At 44.6% G+C, this 22501-nt stretch overlaps 1 protein-coding gene across 1 annotated transcript in view; it reads left to right on the top strand.

Annotated features, from left to right (window-relative positions):
* The window catches only part of MTUS2 (microtubule associated scaffold protein 2), a 498561-nt gene that overhangs the window by 425385 nt on the left and 50675 nt on the right, over positions 1 to 22501 (top strand). Inside the window, exon 9 of the mRNA XM_037891750.2 lies at positions 21132 to 21198. Coding sequence (XP_037747678.1) covers positions 21132 to 21198 — 67 coding nt within the window. The remainder of the gene's footprint in view (positions 1 to 21131; positions 21199 to 22501) is intronic.

Here is a 22501-nt window from a genome sequence, read left to right on the forward strand (position 1 = left end):
GAAAGCTCATGCTCAAATAAATTAGTTAGTCTCTAAGGTGCCACCAGTACTCCTTTTCTTTTCACTCTGACAAGAGATTCTTTTAAGAACAGATCAGACAAACACCTGTCAAGATAGTTATTACATAGTCCTGCCTTGAGTGCAGGGGACTGGACCAGATGGCCTCTCAAGGTCGCTTCCAGTCCTACGCTTCTGTGATTCTATAGGGATGCTCACACACCCAGTCCTGTGCCCTGAGCACTGGACCACACAGTTTTATTTTCAGATGAATTAAAAGGGAGCATTACTCTGACTAGTAGGACAGGTTTATCTCTGACCTTGTCCAGAGCTGCAGTGTGGGGACTTCTGGAGAGAGAGAGACTGCTTCTTTCTTCTGGTTCATGGTGGAAGAGGACTAAGAGACTGTAACCTGAACAATGCATGTGTATTATCAGTGGGCCAGAACCTTGGTCCTGAGCCTCCCTCCCCTCTCCTGAACTTTGTGAAAACTTGGAGTTAGTTGAATCTTAGCTTGACAGATGGCTTTGTTTTTTGTCTTTCTGTTTGTCTTTTCTTTTATGTTTGTACAGCACCATAAGGCTCCTGTGCTAGCTGCAGCCCCTGGGCACTACCCTAGTACAACTAGTGCAGGTTAATAACGCTGAGATCCAAACTGTTCGGCTCATATTACTAACACGTTGGGAAGGCCCCACTTTTTCCTTGGAGCTGTTATTGCAGCAGTTATTTTATTGCACATTTGTAAAGTTTTGTTTCCAATACAGACTTTTTGCATGTTTTATTCAATGCTCCATCTGCATGTGAAGCATTATAATAAAGAACAGTCCCTATCAAAACTCAGCTCCATCTCCAATATGTCATGAGGACTGAAGAGAGCTGTTTACTTAGGAGTACCATGAATGGGGGATAGAGCCTTCTGCTCTAGAAGAGAGGAAGGATGGTTTTGTGGAGAAGGCACTGGAATGGGACTCTGGGCAATTGGCTTCTCTTCCTGCCTTTGATGCAGATTTTCATAGATTCCAAGGCTAGAAGGGACAATTGTGATCATCTGGTCTGACCTCCTATATAGCACAGGCCATAGGACTTCCCCAAAATAATTCCTTGAGCAGATCTGTTAGAAAAACATCCCAGCTTGATTTAAAATTTGTCGGTGATGGACTTTCTTATGTGCCGCTGGACAAGGCACCTCATCTCTCTGTGCCTCCATTCCTCATCTGTGAAATGGGAATAAGGGTACGTCTACACAGAAAAGAAAAGCTCTGAGCCAGCCGACTAGGGCTTGTGGGGCTCGGGCTGCGGGGCTGTTTCATTGCTGTGTAGACTTCTGGGCTCAGGCTGGAGCCCAAGGTCTGGGGCTCTCCCACCCCACCAAATCCTAGAGCCCAGGCTGCAGCCTGACCCCGGAAGTCTACACAGCAAAGAAACAGCCCCGCAGCCCAAGCCTCGTAAGCCCGAGTCAGCTGGCATGGGGCAGCCATGGGTGTCTAGTTGCTGTGTAGAAATACCCTTACTGTGCATTATACAGATATTGTAAGAATAAATTTGTTCATGTTTGTTAGGCACCTCAATGTTATGGTGATGAAGGCCATAGGAAAGCCTTCAAGTGCATAAATAATAAAACATGTTTTTATATAGGAAGTGGCACCATCTAATGCAGACTTAAGAGAAGAGACACATATCATAGTTCTTGCACTTTTTGTGTTGTTGCTAAAAGAATAAAGCTAGAGCATAAGAATATTTTAAGTAGGAGATTTAAGTGCTTCTTGCATGGAAATCCTGTAAATAAAATAACCTCACAGTTACAGATCTTTTATGTAAAGATCCTCCTCAAAACTGTAAAATATATGGTATGTTCTGTACTATTTTTAATCTTCTGAATCTCTGCTGCAGTATTTTTAAATCCAGTAAAGATGTTTGCAGAGCACCCATTATCTCTGTGGAGAGCACATTAGCTTTTGAACTTGCTCAGACTATAAATCATTCCGTTCGAAGGGGACCATGGGCCAGATGAGGTAAATTGGCCTAGCTCCAATCTGGCCTTGTGTGTTTCACGCACTGCTTTCACAATACCCCTGGTACCTATTTAAAATGTTTGGGGGACAAATCCTGTGGTCCTTACTTATGCCAAACTCCCACTGACTTCAACCTAGAGAGATTATTGTGGTCTGATCTTGCACCATTGAAGTCCAAGAGAATGTTGCCATTGACTTCAGTGGGAGAAGAGCAGATCCATAAGTTTATTTCATAGAATCATAGAATCATAGAATATTAGAGTTGGAAGGGACCTCAGGAGGTCATCTAGTCCAACCCCCTGCCCAGAGCAGGACCAATCCCCAAATAAATCATCCCAGCCAGGGCTTTGTCAAGCCTGACCTTAAAAACGTCTAAGGAAGGGGATTCCATCACCTCCCTAGGTAACGCATTCCAGTGTTTCACCACCCTTCTAGTGAAAAAGTTTTTCCTAATATCCAACCTAAATCTCCCCCACTGCAACTTGAGACCATTACTCCTTGTCCTGTCATCTGCTATCACTGAGAATAGTCTAGATCCATCCTCTTGGATCCACCTTTCAGGTAGTTAAAAGCAGCTATCAAGTCCCCCCTCATTCTTCTCTTCCATAGACTAAACAATCCCAGTTCCCTCAGCCTCTCCTCATAAGTCATGTGTTCCAGACCCCTAATCATTTTTGTTGGCCTTCGCTGGACTCTCCCCAATTTCTCCACATCCTTCTTGTAGCGTGGGGCCCAAAACTGGACACAGTACTCCAGATGAGGCCTCACAAATGTCGAATAGAGGGGAACGATCACGTCCCTCGATCTGCTGGCAATGCCCCTACTTATACACCCCAAAATGCCATTGGCCTTCTTGGCAACAAGGGTACACTGTTGACTCATATCCAGCTTCTCGTCACTGTAACCCCTAGGTCCTTCTCTGCAGAATTGCTACCTAGCCATTCGGTCCCTAGTCTGTAGCGGTGCATTGGATTCTTCCGTCCTAAGTGCAGGACTCTGCACTTGTCCTTGTTGAACCTTTTTCTTTTGGCCCAATCCTCCAATTTGTCTAGGTCCCTCTGTAACATATCCCTACCCTCCAGCGTATCTACCACTCCTCCCAGTTTAGTGTCATCTGCAAACTTGCTGAGGGTGCAATCCACACCATCCTCCAGATCATTAAGGAAGATATTGAACAAAACCGGCCCCAGGACCGACCCTTGGGGCACTCCGCTAGATACCGGCTGCCAACTAGACATGGAGCCATTGATCACTACCCGTTGAGCCCGACAATCTAGCCAACTTTCTACCCACCTTGTAGTGCATCCATCCAGCCCATACTTCTTTAACTTGCTGGCAAGAATACTGTGGGAGACTGTGTCAAAAGCTTTGTAAAAGTCAAGGAATAACACGTCCACTGCTTTCCCTTCATCCACAGAACCAGTTATCTCATCATAGAAAGCAATTAGATTAGTCAGGCATGACTTTCCCTTGGTGAATCCATGCTGACTGTTCCTGATCACTTTCCTCTCCTCTAAGTGCTTCAGAATTGATTCCTTGAGGACATGCTCCATGATTTTTCCGGGGACTGAGGTGAGGCTGACTGGCCTGTAGTTCCCAGGATCCTCCTTCTTCCCTTTTTTAAAGATTGGCACTACATTAGCCTTTTTTCCAGTCTTCCGGGACTTCCCCCGATCGCCATGAGTTTTCAAAGATAATGGCCAATGGCTGTGCAATCACATCCGCCAATTCCTTTAGCACTCTCGGATGCAACGCATCCGGACCCATGGACTTGTGCATGTCCAGCTTTTCTAAATAATCCCGAACTACTTCTTTCCCCACAGAGGGCTGGTCACCTCCTCCCCATGCTGTGCTGCCCAGTGCAGTAGTCTGGGAGCTGACCTTGTTCGTGAAGACAGAGGCAAAAAAAGCATTGAGTACATTAGCTTTTTCCACATCCTCTGTCACTAGGTTGCCTCCCTCATTCAGTAAGGGGCCCACACTTTCCTTGGCTTTCTTCTTGTTGCCAACATACCTGAAGACACCCTTCTTGTTACTCTTAACATCTCTAGCTAGCTGCAACTCCTGGTGTGATTTAGCCTTCCTGGCTGCTGGTGCCTTCGCAGTATCTGTAGGGTCGTCTGTGGCACCCCCCTGAGTCCCGTACTCATGCGTCGGTACACTAGGCACCGCCAACCCTACGCCCTCTCGGTTCCTTCTTGCTGACAGCTCTGACAGAGGGGCAGGAGGGCGGGTCATGGAATGGACATGAGCAACACATCTTGAAGAAAAAAGTTACGAAAGGTAGCGAACTGTTTTTTCTTCTTCGAGTGCTTACTCATGTCGATTCCATTCTAAGTGACTCACAAGCAGCATCCCTGGAGGTGGGCTCGGAGTTCACGGTCATGCGGCCTGCAACGCTGCCTTACCGAAGCCAGCATCGTCTTGGGCCTGCAGGGTAAGTGCATAATCAGACATAAATGTGTGGATGGATGGATGACGAGGTAGCAGACATGCAGATATCTTGAATGGGCACTTGGGCCCGGAATGCCACCGCCACGGAGTGCGCCCTAGTTGAGCGGGTGGTTACAATTGTTGGTGGAGGCACCTTCGCCAGATCATAGCAGAAACGCATGTAGGAAGTGAACCAGGATGAAATTCTCTGGCCAGACACTGGAAGACCTTTCATCCTGTCCACCACCGCGACGAACGACTGCATCAGCTTGTAGAATAGCTTGGTCCTTTCGATGTAAAAGGCCAGGGCTCTTCTGATGTCCAGAGAGTGCAATTTGTGCTCCTCTTCTGACATGAGATTTTGGAAAGAAGGAAGGAGAGAACTGCTAACCACTTGCTAGGCAACGGGAAAAAGGTGCTCCAACCAACCGTCGCTGGCGGTGAGAAGGAACTGAGAGGGCGCAGAGTCTAAAGACTCTGTAACTTGAAGTCTTTAAACCATGATTTGAGGACTTCAGTCGTTCAGCCAGAGGTTAGGGGTCTGTTTCGGGAGTGGGCGAGGTTCCGTGGCCTGCAATGTGCAGGAAGTCAGACTAGATGATCATGATGGTGCCTTCTCACCTTAAAATCTATGAGTCAAATCACAGATTTGAGGGGCTGGGGCTGTGTCTACACTATAAGTTAGGGATGCGATTCCCCTGCTGGTGTGCACATACTTGGCCAGCTGTGCTGAGTACAAACCCTGCTGAAACCGCTGGGTATGTGCTCAGCGTGGCTCAATCGTGCCTCCAGTGCCTCTATCCGGGCTACCATGCCTATGCTGCTATTTATATTTGCACCAGCTCAATGAGAGCTGGCATGAGTATGGGTACCCAAGCAGGGGAATCACACCCTCAGCTTGTAGTGTAGGCATAGCCTGAGTCACGGGACAGAGTCTAAATCCTCCCACTGAGGATGAAATGCTTTGGCATTGCCTTCTAACCTTACCCTCTTGCTCCTGAATATCCAGCAGCTCAATAATTTCCAGGTGCTATGTGGAAACCTTTGATTCTCTGAATGGGATTGTTAAAACTCAGGGCCACAGAGTGGGATTATTCCTTTATTTTTCAAATTCACCCATCCTTGATAGTCTGACACTTTGCTCCAGCCCTCATTGGACGCAGGAAGAACAGAGGTTCACAGAAATGAAAGCTAATATGGACCAGGGAGTTATCTGAACCTTTAGATTTGGTTTGGCTCAAATTTTGATCAAAGGTTCTTTGTTGGTTCCTCTTTTATCCAAGACACTGCACACATCCCTGAACAGACTGAAAACAAAAAAACTGTGCCTACTTGGGGACACCTAGAACTGAGATATGCTCAGACTTGCCGACGGGGGGGTCGCAAAGGAGGCAATTGCCCAGAGCTCCAGGTGATTTAAAAGGGCCTGGGGGCCCGTGGCTGGATACCCTGGGCCCTTTTAAATTGCCCGGGCGGGCAGCCCTGCGCTTTGGGGGGCCAGCATGGGCAGTCCCAGAAGTGGCGTATTCATCACTTGCGCCCTGGGCCCTGCCCACCCTAGGGACGGCCCTGGCCCTGGGGCCCGGAATTTCTGCCATCTGGGCTGGCTATGCTAGCATGACACTTGAGTAGTTCCCCCACAGTGAGAGTTGTTCTGGGTTAATTGAAAGGCAGTATAAATGTATTGTATGTTTGATTGGTTTGAGATTAGGCTTGTGGAAAAATAGTGCACTTAACTTTTCTGTTTCGACTCCTTTAACATTTACAGTACACATGTTTCCTAAAAATAGGGAAGGGGTGGGGTGTGAATCAACAGGCTCTCTTGTCTATTTTCAGCGACATAAAAAAACAAAGGTCTAGTCTCTCTCTCTCTCTCTCTCTCTCTCTCTGTATATATATAGGGTCTCTGAAGAGGACTCCCCTAATGTGGGTCTTTTTACCCTATGAAAAGTGCTAAATCACTTATAAATAGCTGCCCATTTAAGGTATTTCAGTAGAAGGATGCCTGGAGGGTACAAAGCCTTTTATAAACACAGGGTTAATTATACAAGCACTCTAATGGATTGTACTACCCAGCCACAAGCAGTCACAGACTCAATTATGTATTTAGCATCAAAATCTCATCTAACACCAGTAATTAACTAAATAAAAATTCACAAGCAGTTACAGACTCAATTATGTATTTAGTGTAAAAATCTCATGTAACACCAGTAACTAACTAACGAAATAAATGAAAATTCAGTCTACAAATCTAAAAAGCAGCAATTAGAGTTTCAGGCTTGGGCGAGGAATTCTGAAAGGCAGAAAAAGGCAAACCAAACACATTCATACCATAATAATAATACTTAGTGCCTATATGTCACGTTTCATCCCACAATTTCTTAAATGCTTTACAAAGGAGAAGAGGTAATATTATTCCCATTCTATAGATGCAGAGAGTGAGGCATGCAGAGGTGAAGTCACTTATTCAAGATCGCCAGGGCTGGATTTACACTTTGGGTGCCCCTAGGAGCAGGGGGTTGGAGCTCCCCTCCAAACTGCCTGTGGCAGCAGGGAGCTGTGGGGTCACCCCGCCACCCTCAGTGATTCAGAGCTCCGGGGACCCCTGCCACTCGGAAGCAGCTGGGAGCTGCAGGGTACCCCCACCACCTGCAGCAGCTCAGAGTTCCTAACCACCGCGAGTGGCCTGGGTACCCTGCCACTTTTAAATTTAGGCATCCCACCGCCCAGCACTCGCCTGCCCACAGACCCCCCACTGCCCAGCGCTCCCGTCTCAGCCCCACCACAACTTCCCAGTGCCCCACACAGACTCCCACAGCCCAGCGTCCCCTGCCCTCTCACTGCCCAGAGTGCCCCCACAAACTCCCCCTCCAGAGACCCACTTTCCCAAGCCCTGCCTTCTGGCCCTGCTGGGAGGTGACGCTGTCCGCCGGGCTGAGCGAGGAGTGCTCCAGCAGGGCTATGTGGGGCTGTCTCCCGCTCAGCCAGCCCCACCCCCTGCCAGGACTGAGGAGCAGCAACATTTGAATTTTTAGGTGCCCCTAAAATGCTGGCACCCCTAGGCACGGGCCTGCTGTGCCTAATGGGAAATCTGGCCCTGAAGAGCACACTGCAAGTCAGTCTCAGAGTCAGGAACAGAACCCAGGTCTCCCAATCCCAAGCCACGGTCGTATACACTGCATCATGCTACCTGCACAGAGGGCTTAGTGGTTAAAGCAATTGATTGGGAGTCCAAAAGTCTTCTGTTCCTGTCTCTGCCATTGACTTGCTGTCAGTGTGTCACTGAGCATAGCACAACAGCGTGCCTCAGTTTACCCAACCATAAAACAGGGCAAATACTTAGGGTGGCCAACTTTCTAATCACACAAAACCAAACACCCCTGCCCCACCCCTTCCCTGAGGCCCTGCGCCTACCCCCCTTCTCCAATGCCCTGCTCCGCTCACTCACTCCATCCCCCTTCCCTCAACTGCTCACTCTCCCCACCCACACTCACTTTCACCAGACTGGGGCAGGGGGTTGGGCTGCAGGAGGTGGTGAGGGCTCTGGCTGGGGGTGTGGGCACTGGGGTGGGGCTGGGGATGAGGGGTTTGGAGTGCAGGGAAGCTCTGGGCTGGGACAGGGGTTGGGCTGCAAGGGGGTGAGGGCTCTAGCTGGGGGTGTGGGCTCTGGGGTGGGGCTGGGGATGAGGGGGCCGGGGTTTGGGGTGTTGGGGAGGTACAGAGTGCAGGCTCTGGGAGGGAGTTTGGGTGTGGGAAGGGATTCCGGGCTGGGGCAGAGGGTTGGGGTGCGGGAAAGATTTTGGGGTGCAGGATCCCGGCGGCACTTACCATGGCTCCTGGGAAGTGGCTGCCAGGTCCTTACAGCCCCCTAGACTCATGAGCAGCCAGGGAGGCTCCATGTGCTGCCCTCGTGCCCGCAGGCGCCGCCCCCACAGCTCCCATTGGTCACAGTTCCCGGCCAATGGGAGCTGTGGAGCCGGCCCTAAGGCAGGGACAACACGCGAAGCCTCTCTGGCTGCCCATGCGTCTAGGGGCTGCAGGGACTGGTGGCCAGTTCCGGGAGCTGCACGGAGCTAGGGCAGGCAGGAGCCTGCCATAACCCCGGGCCCCCGCTGCGCTGCTGACCGGACTTTTAATGGCCCAGTCGGTGAGCCGCCAGGGTTCCTTTTCAACTGGGTGTTCAACTAGTGCGTCCTTCTGGTACAGCGATGTTGTAAGAAAGAATGAATCTTGCCCATATGCTCAGGGTTTAGCTGATTGCCATATTTGGGGTCGGGAAGGAATTTTCCTCCAGGGCAGATTTTCGCCTTCCTCTGTAGCATGGGGCACGGGTCACTTGCTGGAGGATTCTCTGCTCCTTGAAGTCTTTAAACCACGATTTGAGGACGTCAATAGCACAGATATAGGTGTGAGGTTTTTTGCAGGAGTGGGTGGGTGAAATTCTGTGGCCGGCGTTGTGCAGGAGGTCAGACTAGATGATCATAATGGTCCCTTCTGACCTAAATATCTATGAATCTATAAAGAATTTGCAGATGTTTGGATGAAAGGCAGTATATAATTGCACAGTATTATTATTATCATCATTGCAAATAACTCAATGTAACTTTGAGGACCAGGACAATAAAGACCCACCTTTTCTGGGGAAAACGGATCCGCAGCTAGATTCCACTGTATTTTGTGCTTACTCTGTTAAGTTTCAAAATCTTTTTCCTTTTTTGCTTTGCTTGAATACAAATCGTGTTCTTCGTTACTGTCTTTTGTGGGCAAACGTGTCAGATAAACCAGATCATAATGCTGAAGAGGCTTGAGCAGGGCAAGCTGGTGGCCGTTAGTTTGCAGGGACAAGTCTGGCTGTCCTCGGAGGGTGATGAAATTCGTAAAGGCTCTATTATTGCGTCTCTATTGATCTGCCTCACTCTGAACCTTCTCGTGGCAAAGTGACTCTCCCTTCTTACATCAGGATGCTGACACGCTGCTCACTCTCTGCTTGCTCCGCCTCCTCTTCCTATACCTCCTTCTTCTGGATTCCCGAAGTTATTAAGAGAAATAAGGGAGCTGAGGGGACCACATGCAAGTTGTGGCAGCCTGCAGCAGTGTGCACCTGCCTTTTGTGACATTACTGCTGCCTGGGAATTTCACTCTGAATGAAGCTGGTTTCCTTTTCAGCAAGCCTGCCAGGATGGGCCAGTGCTGCTGCAAGCTTTATTACTGCCTTCAGTGCCTGGACAAGACGGTACTTTGCATCTTCCTTTTTATGCTTCATTGAAAGGGCAGAGAGCTAGCCGTTACGCTGATTAAATCTGTGCTCCTTCCTCTAGCTAATGTAGGTAATGTGCCTGGCGTAACTAAAAGGGGTGTAATGCTCATCTTATTTAGAATGTGCTGACTTCTCATTCATTAGTATCAAATCAAACCATTGGTTTCACATACACTGCAGTGCCTTACATAATTTTATCCTGCAGTCTCAAAGTGACAATTGCATTTTCATAAAACAATAAGGTACCAGGGACATGGGCTCTAGTTACAGCTGCCTTGATTTGTCATTATGATTTTCATACGTTTTTCATAGACCTTCAGAGCTCGAGTTATGCAGGATCCCTGCATGGAGTTTTAAAGTTAGCTTTTCACTTGCAGAGATTATTCATTCTCATGCTATCCTAAGATTTTATCTCTCTATTGTTCCTCCTTTTCTGACATTATAGAATCCATTAGAAAAGAAACAAGGCAAACTATACATTTTCCTTTGTCAGGGTGAATCTGTAGACAAGCAAAACCTTGAACACTGAACTGAACTGTGTTACATGTGTCAATACCAAGAGCAAGATCATAGCCACAGGTAGTTAGAGGATAGCATGTGGGAGAGAATTTGTATGTCAGTTCTAACATGTAGCTCGTCATACTATTCTTTTGGACACTTGCCTAGATTTCTGAGCATATACAGAACAGGAAGGGAAAGTACATATGATTTTAATTTGCTTAATAGAAAATATCTTGGCAGGAACACTTGCTGGTGCAGTATATTTCATAAAAGGCTGGATTTTTGAAAGATCCGTATAATAGGTCTAATGAAAAGCTCTCCTGCTTCCCATTTATTTAATATACGTTCAAATATAGCTTGAGGTATGTTGCCAGCCAGGTTAAGGAAAATATATGGTTTAATATAAAACTCATTAAAATATAGTCACCGGGGAACATCCTGGTGATCAGTTCTGCTTGGGAACTTTAACCTAAGGGGAATTATGGGGGGAGGTTGCCTGCTATCTAGTATGATTAAAATGGCACTTTTAAAGTCACCCCTTTTTGGAAAGGAAGATAGTCCTTATGAACATCCGTTGCAATGGATTTCATTATTGCGTCTTCAAGAATCAGCTGAAATATTTATTGCTGTAAGGGTATTATGAATGTGTCTGCTTGCCCTTCCAATGATAATATAAGACCTTGCTCCAAGTGACTGTGAATCAAGCACAATGGTGACTAAGCACCATTTCCACACTAAAACATTCTGAAATATTTTCAAAGCAATAGGTGCAGAGGGGTGACATAAAACAGTGGCTATAATCACAAATGCTATAGAGCATCTGTGTGCAATGCATGTTTGTACTAGATATAGTTCAAATGGAAGAAATGCTCAGGGTGGTACTACATGTATGGTTATAACTTGGAATATAACACACCAAAAGTGTCCTTCTTAAAGACCTTGTGGCGGAAGGGAGTATGATCTGAGGAAAGAGCACAGACAGGGTGTCAGGACTCCCATATTCAGTTCCCAGCTGCTGCTGACTTCCCAAGTAGCACCTGGCAATTCTCTACACCTCTCTCTGGCTAATTTTACCCATCCGTAAAGTGGGAACAATAATATTTACCTACCTGACAAGGTGCCATGAGATTTAATAATTAGTATTTCTCTGAGATCCTCAGATAAGAGGCTCTCCAGGGCAAATCCCTTTGGAAGTCAACACTTCTGCCTGAATAAGGACTAAGGGTTACAGGATACAGATCAATATTAGTAAATATAATAATAATGATTATTATTACTCCAGTTTACGTCTACATCTTGACCATATTTTTAGTTTGCACTAGTCCATAATATGTGCAATGTAACTATGTGCATTACTTCATAGGATGTAGCCGCAAATGCTTCTGAGCAATACAAATACAATTATTAAAAACAAAAATCACACTTGATAAGGCTGCGTGAATACAATGGAGTCAGAGGCTGGTTACATGGAGAGCCTGTTTCTCCAGTGGGTCTCTTCAGCTTTACCCTGGTGTAACTCTGTTGAAATCAGTGCAGTTACACTGGTGTAAAACAGGCTCCATAAGCTTTGGTCCCAATCCTGCCTGCCTTAACGAGGCAAATTTCCAAGTGCCCAGTGTCTCATTTCATTGTTCCTGGTATAAATATAGGTTTCAGAGTAACAGCCATGTTTAGTCTGTATTCGCAAAAAGAAATAAATAAATTGCTCAAATAAATTGGTTATTCTCTAAGGTATAAATATAGTGTATCTCTTTGTCTGTCGTATCAAGGCATTTTAAAAATGCCCAGTCACCCTGGTACCTGGATGCAGAATGGAGCTTGCAAATCACTTAACCACAGATGATGGCATAACCTATCACTGTGATTAGCCGCTGTTATTTATTTGGATGAATTGTTTTTTTCTTTTTTGTCACTCTGTTGGAGTTACTCTGGATTTACAGCAATGTAAGTGAGGTCAGAATCTGTGCAAAGGGAGTTTTGATTGAGTGAGGAATGTACAATCAGGCTCATAGTTTTATTCCCTTCTCATCTAGTGGAAATGGAAACACCATAAGATGTGGCACTGGCTTCACTGGAGTTGGGCCTTTTTACACTGGAGCTGAATTTGGCCTTTGGCCACTGTCACCGGGGGCTGGGTTCAAACTGGTGACCTGGAGAAGAAAAGGCTACAGATCCCTTTAATCCCTTGAGCCCTCTAGTCATGAAGCTTGATTATTAAGGCTCAGGGCTAGGGAGCATGATTGTTCCTTTGTCTTCTGTTACATATTCTTTGTTGCTATAAATATTAATGGGGTGGATTAATTCAGTGGTCTGTCATGTTCATTTTGATGCTTACACATTTATTTTGGCAGACGTTAGCTTTTGTTTTGGGGAGTTATGTAAAAGTAGTGATGTTTTTGACACTAGACCCAAATGAGCCTCAGCACTGGATGTGATGATGCTGTGTTTTCTCATCGGATTCAGTTTGACTTTGCAGTCCTGTTTTGTTTAACTGGTGCTAGAATCTCTGATTTGCTGGCTTTATTTACCAGGATTGAAGTAGTGGCTCTGAGTAGAGTCGTGTTGATGAAGATGAAGAGAGGCTTTTTCATTTCATATTAGTGTAGTATTTACACTGGTCTCACAAATATCTCCAGTCCAAACACATAATGTACCACGGACAAAGCAAATTAAAATAATAGAACATGTCAGGGATTTGTGAGTTCACTGCACATCCAGGATATTCTTGGTTGTTATGAAGATTAGCTAATGCCATACCTATCTCCTCTGTCAGAGAGAGAAACCAAAGGCGAATCTCCAAATCATCAGTTAAAGGGTCAAAGGAAATCAAGGGCTATTTCTCAAGGATGTTTATAAAGAATTGGAAAATTGAATGTATGTGGCATTGTTCTAATAAAGAGAAAAAAATCTTTTTCAAAGAGGGGTATTTTAAAATTTGGCACTGAATTTAATCTACACATCTCACATCCAGCAAACAGCAAAACAAGATCGAGGAAGGCAGTCAGAAATCTCTGGCCAATAAATAAACTGGGCTATTACTGACAGTGCAGAGCCCAGGGGATGCTATGAGTGGTAGCACTGTGGTCTTTATATGAGTGAACCCAGTGTCTAGTTATTGCACATCCTCTGTATTCAGAGAGCATAACACATTCAGAGAAAACGTTGTTATTTTGGAGAGAGTAATCAATATATCAGTCATCTCCAAGACTAGGATAAGCCTTTCAATAGAAATAGTGGGGGCAAACAACACAACTAGTTTTAAGATGGAGTTTGATAAATTCATGAACAGGACCATATGACAGGGTTGCCTGTGATAGCAGGGGTCTGGACTTGATGACCCAAGAGGTCCCTTCCAGTTCTATGTCTTCTGTTCCCAGCACTCTAGTAGTAGCAGGCGTCTTTCAATCTCAAGAGACTACAGGTATGTGCCCCTGAGAGGTAAAGAATTTACTCAGTTGGTGTTATGGCATCTGTGGCTGAAGAGACCCACTCGAGAGAGACAATCTCTGCCGTATCTGTCACATTTAAAGGTGATGTTTTGACCCTTTGGGCTCTGACTTCTGCAAGCTCTTTTCCCCTCTGCTAAGCTGGACGGCTTCCTCTCATAACTCCGGAGACCTTTGTTAAGCTCTTGTTTCCAAAGGCTGCAGTCTTGAGTGTGATCTTCCCAGTTGTCCACATCCATGTCCATTTCTTTGAAGTCTTGCTTGCACACGACCTTGAAATGCAATTTGGGGCATCCTTTGGGTCTTTTTCCAGATGCCAGTTGGCCGTAGAGGATGCCCTTTGGGATGCACCCATCATTCATTCGGCACACATGCCCAAGCCAGCGGAGGTGTCTCTGTATGAGGAGTGTTTGCAAGCTGGGTGTGCTGGCCCGCTTGAGCACCTCAGTGTTGGTGACTCTGTCCTTCCAGGAGATTCCAAAGATTCGATGAAGGCAACATACATGAAACCTGTTGAGTCTTTTTTCCTGATGAGAGTAAAAGGCCATGTCTCACTCCTATACAAAAGTGTGCTGATAACCCATGCACGATACACATAGATCTTTGTGTGCTGTCAGTTTGTTATTTTGCCAGACCCTTTTGTTCAGTCTAGACATTGTTGTGGTGACTTTTCCAATGCAAACGTTGAGTTCCATTTCAAGTGAAAGATTGACTGCGATTGTGGACCCCAGGTATGTGAACTGCTTCACCACTTCAAGTTACAAGTTAGCATAAAATGATCCTATGAAGAGAGCTTATGCATTCATTCATGCTGGGTTTCATCACGGGATTTTATTTTAGTTTTTTAATTTTAACTGTAAGATAAATAACTTGGCAGAAATTTGCTGAAGTTCCATTTTTAACACTCTCTCTTTTTTTTGCAAAAACGTCATAATTGTTTACTTGTTTTTCAGTGTCTTCATTTAAGTAGAATAATAACAAGTGTCGGTCTGACTTTGGTATGTATGTATGTGTTTGTCATTGGTTTATGTAGTTCTTCCTTGCATTAAATAGATTTTGTTTGAAAAGGTGAGAGCTGGTGAGACAAGTAAGTGCTGCCCAGCTGCAGGAGTGTACCTGGCAATAAAATAGCCAGTGTACCCTCTCACAGTCTGCCTGCAGCCCTGCCCCTCCACCCCCCACAAATCTATTACATCTCTATTGACTGTGTCACCATTAAAATTCTTCTTAAAATGACCCCACTGTGTTGGTCAACCGGTATTAGCTGTTGCTGTGATGTTCTGCATAAAGGGGATCCTGTTCAGGGCTGCTGCTTTGGGAAACAGCACTCAAGATTGCCAGTATACTGACACCAACAGAGAGCGCTTGGCGGAAGCAGAGGAGCATTGAACATACCCATACATTTCTCAACCAGTTCAGCTCACCTCTTTGCGTGTTTTATTCAACAAAACTTTGCACGCTGCCTAGTGTAGTGGGGTCTCCAGTCCTGACTCAGGCCTCCAGGCATTACTGCAAAACAAATATCATGTAACAATGCTGATGGGTTTACTGTTCACTCTAGTAAACAACAGTGGTGTAAAAAGAACAGGAGGTTTTGTGGCACCTTAGAGACTAACAAATTTATTTGAACATAAGCTTTCGTGGGCTACAGCCCACTTCATCGGATGCATGGAATGGAACATATAGTAAGAAGATATTTACACACACAGAGAACATGAAACAATGGGTGTTACCATACACACTGTAAGGAGAGTGATCAGTTAAGGTGAGCTATTACCAGCCGGGGGATGGGGGGGGACAAAAAACCCAACCTTTTTGTAGTGATAATCAAGGTGGGCCATTTCCAGCAGTTGACAAGAACGTGTGAGGAACAGTGGGGGCGGGGGGGAAACAAACATGGGGAAATAGTTTTACTTTGTGTAATGACACTTTGCAGGGTTAACCAAGATATTTGGAGTGAATCACTGTCGCCTGCTTGCAGCAGGAGGGAGCCTTGTCTGTGCCCACCAGGGGAAAATATCCCCAGCTACTAGCCGCTGGCAGCACAAGTATGCCACTCTGGGCTTCACAAGCCCCACTTTTTCCCTCTGCAGGGTAGCTACACACCCCACTTTTCAGAGTAGCAGCCATGTTAGTCTGTATCCGCAAAAAGAAAAGGAGTACTTGTGGCACCTTAGAGCCTAACAAATTTATTTGAGCATATGCTATCGTGAGCTACAGCTCACTTCATCGGATGCATGCAGTGGAAAATACAGTGGTGAGATTTATATACGCAGAGAACATGAAACAATGGATGTTACCATACACGCTGTAACGAGAGTGATCAGGTAAGGTGAGCTATTACCAGCAGGAGAGCGGGGGGCGGGAGGGAACCTTTTGTAGTGCTAATCAAGGTGGGCCATTTCCAGCAGTTGACAAGAACCTGTGAGGAACAGTGGGGTGGGGGGAGAGAAATAAGCATGGGGAAATAGTTTTACTTTGTGTAATGACACATCCACACCCAGTCTTTATTCAAGCCTAAATTAATTGTATCCAGTTTGCAAATTAATTCCAATTCAGCAGTCTCTTGTTGGAGTCTGTTTTTGCAGTTTTTTTGTTGAAGAATTGCCACTTTTAGGTCTGTAATCGAGTGACCAAAGAGATTGAAGTGTTCTCCAACTGGTTTTTGTATGTTATAATTCTTGACGTCTGATTTGTGTCCATTTATTCTTTTACGTAGAGACTGTCCAGTTTGGCCAATGTGCATGGCAGAGGGACATTGCTGGCACATGATGGCATATATCACATTGGTAGATGTGCAGGTGAACGAGCCTCTGATAGTGTGGCTGATGTGATTAGGCCCTATGATGGTGTCCCCTGAATAGATATGTGGACACAGTTGGCAACGGGCTTTGTTGCAAGGATAGGTTCCTGGGTTAGTGGTTCTGCTGTGTGTTGTGTGGTTGCTGGTGAGTATTTGCTTCAGGCTGGGGGGCTGTCTGTAAGCAAGGACTGGCCCGTCTCCCAAGATCTGTGAGAGTGATGGGTCGTTCTTCAGGATAGGTTGTAGATCCTTGATGATGTGTTGGAGAGGTTTTAGTTGGGGGCTGAAGGTGATGGCTAGTGGCATTCTGTTACTTTCTTTGTTGGGCCTGTCCTGTAGTAGGTAACTTCTGGGTACTCTTCTGGCTCTGTCAGTTTGTTTCACTTCAGCAGGTGGGTACTGTAGTTGTAAGAACGCTTGATAGAGATTTAATAGGTGTTTGTCTCTGTCTGAGGGGGTAGAGCAAATGCGGTTGTATCGTAGAGCTTGGCTGTAGACAATAGATCTTGTGGTGTGGTCTGGATGAAAGCTGGAGGCATGTAGGTAAGTATAGCGGTCAGTAGGTTTCTGGTATAGGGTGGTGTTTATGTGACCATCGCTTATTAACACTGTAGTGTCCAGGAAGTGGATCTCTTGTGTGGACTGGTCCAGGCTGAGGTTGATGGTGGGATGGAAATTGTTGAAATCATGGTGGAATTCATCAAGGGCTTCTTTCCCTGGGTCCAGATGATGAAGATGTCATCATTGTAGCACAAGTAGAGTAGGGGCATTAGGGGATGAAAGCTGAGGAAGTGTTGTTCTAAGTCAGCCATAAAAATGTTGGCATACTGTGGGGCCATGCGGGTACCCATAGCAGTGCCGCTGATTTGAAGATATACATTGTCCCCAAATGTGAAATAGTTATGGGTGAGGATAAAGTCACAAAGTTCAGCCGCCAGGTTTGCTGTGACATTATCGAGGATACTGTTCCTGACGGCTTGTAGTCCATCTTTGTGTGGAATGTTGGTGTAGAGGGCTTCTACATCCATAGTGGCTAGGCTCCCCAGGGGCTGCAGGGATGTGCTGGCCGCTTCCGGGAGCGGAACGGAGCTGGGGCAGGTAGGAAGCGTGTTCCCCGACATGCTGGGAGGCAGGGGGAGGAGTTGAGGGATGGGCAGGAGTTTCTCAGCAGGGCCCACGGACCCCCTGGAGTACCCTCAGGGACCCACAGGGATCCACGGACCCCAGTTTGAGAAATGCTGCCCTATGGCATAAACTGACCTTAACAGCTGTAGAAGCTTAGCCAGTAAATATTGTCATTTCATTCACATAGTGTTTAGAACATTATTTTTTTCAAAGTACCACTCAGTCCAAGTCTGGTGCAGGACATAGCAGGGCAGGTCACAAATCTCAACTCACTTGGTCTCCCCACTTCCAGAAACCTTCACTGATCCCCAGTGTAGCGCGCCCAATGCCACCTGCTTACCTGCTGCCGGTTCCCATCCCAAAAACTGAGGAACGAACTAGAAGAGGAGGAGGAAGGTTGGGTTGGAACATACACCAGTTGGTGTATGAAAGCACTGGTTGGAAGCCGAAGTGGGTGGTAACAGACAGCCTGGCAGCAGTGGATAGACAAGTGAGTGTGGTGACAGTATCACACTCACTGACTAATGGTTGGAACATATTTGATAGCAGATATATAATATATTCTGATAAATTGGACCTTCTAATTCTTGTTGATTGTTTGTGTTGGATATTTTATGATATCACCTTCACATTTACTAAGAGTTTAAACCAGCTGAATTATTTAAGTTAAGGCCATTTTATACTGTTGTAGTCAAGTAAAAAGGACCTTTAAGTGGGTATAAATATAAATCACTCCCACTTTGAGGCCCCTCCACACTTCCAGAGTGGTGTAAAGTGACCTAAGTGTGAATGGAAATCAGGCCCTGGGTTTCTTAGGGACTGTGGTGCTCTGCAGTTCTGTGGCAATGAAAAGGGGCTGCAGAATCACCCCGACTACAGTCTGCTCCCAACCATAAAATAGTGCATTTAAAATTATTTCTAGCTCTTTTCTAAGACTATAAATCATTTGTGTGTTTGTGTATGTACATGTGGTTTCTACTCTAAAATATGGCCTAGATTTTAAAACAATATATATTTTCCTTTTTTTCTTTCTTCTCAAAATGCTTGCTACAGTTCATCCAAGATGGCCTAAAACCAGTCAAATGGTGTTGTGTCATAGAGACAAGCACCGGGTGGGAGAGGCTTTGCTGAGACATGCTGATTACGGAGGCAGTGTGAAAGCAGAACACACGGGAGCACAGGAAGGTTGCAAAGGGATTGTGCTCACTGCAGGCTAAAGAAGAAACAACAGGGACAGGAGGGGGAGTCTATTAATCTTTTTTTTTTTTAATCGGTATTTCTGCCCTTTTTATAGAAAGTTTCTTCTCTAGCTCTTAATTTTATCTTTTTTTTTTTCATGTATTTCTGTTAATATTTTTGTTAAATTAACTGTTGGACTGCAGGGAAATAAAAATCAGTTACAGAATCACCAGCTTTCTGCCATATGTTTCATACTGCCTGCTGCTGAACTGGTCCTTAAAGTGCCTGGATTCCCTTCAGCCCTGCATAGTGCTGACCAGTTTACTTGCTGGGATTCCTTTCCATTGAATTTGCTACTACCTTGCATGTTCCCCTGAATATGATTTTTCTGTAGTGCCTTTTAAAGACTCTGGTTCTCTCCTTGCTGGGGGCATATTTATATAGTAGCTTGATTTAGTTTTCCTAATCATTGGTGACGTTCCCAGTAGGATATGTTCCTTTGTCTCCTCCCTAATGTATCACAGGATACATTCCAATTTAAAAGTGGCTTTATGTGCATGCTGTTACTCTGGGATCACTTGTACTAAATCACTCTCCTGTGGATTTCCCTGCAGCTAGCTTTCTCTCGTGATTCATTCAGCTCTTATGAAATATCTGCTACCAAAATCCTGACTCTTTAGTAGAGACATCTTAGTATTGCCAATATAAATATGTTTTATATTCTTCCGGCTAAATGTTTGTCTTAATTCTTTGTTATATGTTAAAAGAATTCAGGGGTTCCTTTTTTGAGGTGGTCTTTTTTCTTCTGGTCTAATTAAAATGTACCATATCCATGCATAAAGCTGGAAATATAGACTTGAAAGTCGGGTTATTACTGGTATTTGTGTGTGTACTGTGTACACTATCTACATAATGCTATAAATATATTAATATACACAATCCGATTTATGTGTATGTGTATATTGCACTATCTAGATCTAGCTCTATTGCTATATGCAGGGACACAAATATGTTTGTCTATGTTAATATCATTAATACCATTTTATATGTGCTGTCCACACAAACTGGAACACAGACACGCACAAACACTGACTTGCAAATGCAGATGTGTATGTAAATATAATATTGTCTTCCTTAGGCTTCCATGAAACATGATTGTGTCAATGCTGTCTTCCACAGTTGGTTTTAAAAGAGAATTAGTTCATAATAATTACAAAACTAGATCTGAAGAATTTACCTAATCCAGCTTAGTAAATAAACATGTGAAAGTGCTTATCTGGGATAAATCGAGGGACTAGATGTTAGAAATCTTATTCCTTCACTCTCCCACTTCCCTGGTCCTTCTCCCATGAACAGAGAGCAACAATACCCGAAGTCCAAAGGTGCAAACAATTCAATGTTTATTGGGTGAACTTCCAGCAAGCTTAAATCCAAGTTCCTTTTTCCTTATTTTCGAATCCCAACTTACTTCCTGTTTGCCCCTAATTTATATAGTAATATTCTTAGCTATACCTTAACCAATCATTCTACTGAAATTTACCTAACCAATCCTAACATATTGTAACATGATTAGCTAACCAATTATATCCCACCACCTTAATTAGTTTACACCCAACAAAATTAATTATACATCAGACAGAAACAATCACAGAACCAGACAGAGACCATGCAAATAAACAATCGTAAAGGGAAAGGAGTACTTGTGGCACCTTAGAGACTAACCAATTTATTTGAGCATAAGCTTTCGTGAGCTACAGCTCACTTGTAGCTCACGAAAGCTTATGCTCAAATAAATTGGTTAGTCTCTAAGGTGCCACAAGTACTCCTTTTCTTTTTGCGAATACAGACTAACACGGCTGTTACTCTGAAACCAATTGTAAAGGGGAAACTATAATGACAAAACAATACAGAAATGAGGATTTCACAACTACATCTATAAAGACATAAGTGTTTCCCAGCTGTGTCTATTGATAAGTAAGTTCTTACCAAACAGAAAATTATCAAACTAAATTTCCTTTTACATCTTCTAGGCTCTTCCCTTTCTCTGGAAGTGATAGATCGGATCACCTTCCTAACAGCCCCAGATTGCCTTATTTCAATGTGACTAGGTTGGAATGTGAGGATGTGACCGTTTGCTTCCCAATTTACGGCTGCCTCCGCAGCTTAGCCAAAGGCCATAGCCTAAGACCAGGGCCTCAGACGTCACAGTGAGAGAAGGCCCTTACACAGGCAGATAGTGATTTTGATTCTTTCTTTTATACCTCTATAACTAGCTAAATGATAAATGTATACCTAAATTCTTAAAGTATAGGCCTTTACAGACAGGCCTGAATATCTATATCCTAACACTATACATATCCTTTTATTTTTTTTAACAGAATGAAAGTGCCCTTGTGAAAGAAAAGGAGTTGTCAGTGGAGCTTGCAAACATCAGGGATGAAGTTGGTAAGTAGGGCTTCAGATACTAACAATGTGAAAAATGTCCTTTCTCGCATGTAATAAAAGCAGTTATTCCTTGTTGTGTGGTACAAGGAAACCTGCAGAGCTGTAATAAAGTATCTTCCTAAGCCCAGTGGTGAATTTTTGTGGCCTTGCAGGGAACAATAATTTTACCTCGTTGTTGTGGAGACAGGTTCATAACCATATACACTGGAGCTAATCCTGCATTATCTTTATTATTCACAGACGGTGATCTATAAATCTGTATCCTCTGTTCTCAAACAAAAAGAACAGGAGTACTTGTGGCACCTTAGAGACTAACCAATTTATGAGAGCATAGGCTTTCATGGGCTACAGCCCACTTCATCAAATGCATAGAATGGAACATATAGTAAGAAGATATATATATATACATATAGATAAGTTGGAAGTTGCCATACAAACTATGAGAGGCTAATTAGTTAAGATGAGCTATTATCAGTAGGAGAAAAAAACTTTTGTAGTGATAATCAAGATGGCCCATTTAGACAGTTGACAAGAAGGTGTGAGGATACTTAACATAGGGAAATAGATTCAATATGTGTAATGACCCAGCCACTCCCAGTCTCTATTCAAACCCAAGTTAATGGTATCTAGTTTGCATATTAATTCAAGCTCAGCAGTTTCTCGTTGGAGTCTGTTTTTGAAGCTTTTCTGTTACAAAATTGCCACCCTTAAATCTTCTACTGAGTGGCAGGTTGAAGTGTTCTCCTACCGGTTTTTGAATGTTATGATTCCTGATGTCAGATTTGTGTCCATTTGTTCTTTTGCGTAGAGACTGTCCGGTTTGGCCAATGTACATGGCAGAGGGGCGTTGTTCTCAAACAGCATCTGAACATGCCACCCAGCTCAAAAAGCTTTCAGCTGCGGCAGTGCACTGTTAGCTAGGAATTCATTACTTTGCTTGTGTGAGTCTACACGTACTGCACTCCGGTTACAAATGGAAGAGCACCAAGGTCAAAACCCAAAATCAGTGTTCTACAAAAACTAACACTTAGTAAATTGGTTATAATCTCTCCGTGCCTTGAAAGGCAGGGACTAACTCAACTGGTGCCACTCATCCCATTTATTCTATGTACATCTGGGTGAGCACATTTCCCTTTTTTGTTCTGTTCTGGAAGCTGATAGGAAAGGCAGTGACCATTAGAACATTGATTGCATCTCTAGGGAGAGGAAAATGGGTCCTCCTCAGGACCCAGACATCAGGCTGAATTCTTTGTACCTGAATCATCCCAGCATAGGTGGGGTGTGTTATGCTTACCATAGAGCA

The sequence above is a fragment of the Chelonia mydas genome, chromosome 1 (genome assembly GCF_015237465.2).
Source record: "Chelonia mydas isolate rCheMyd1 chromosome 1, rCheMyd1.pri.v2, whole genome shotgun sequence".
Lineage (NCBI taxonomy): Eukaryota > Metazoa > Chordata > Testudines > Cheloniidae > Chelonia > Chelonia mydas.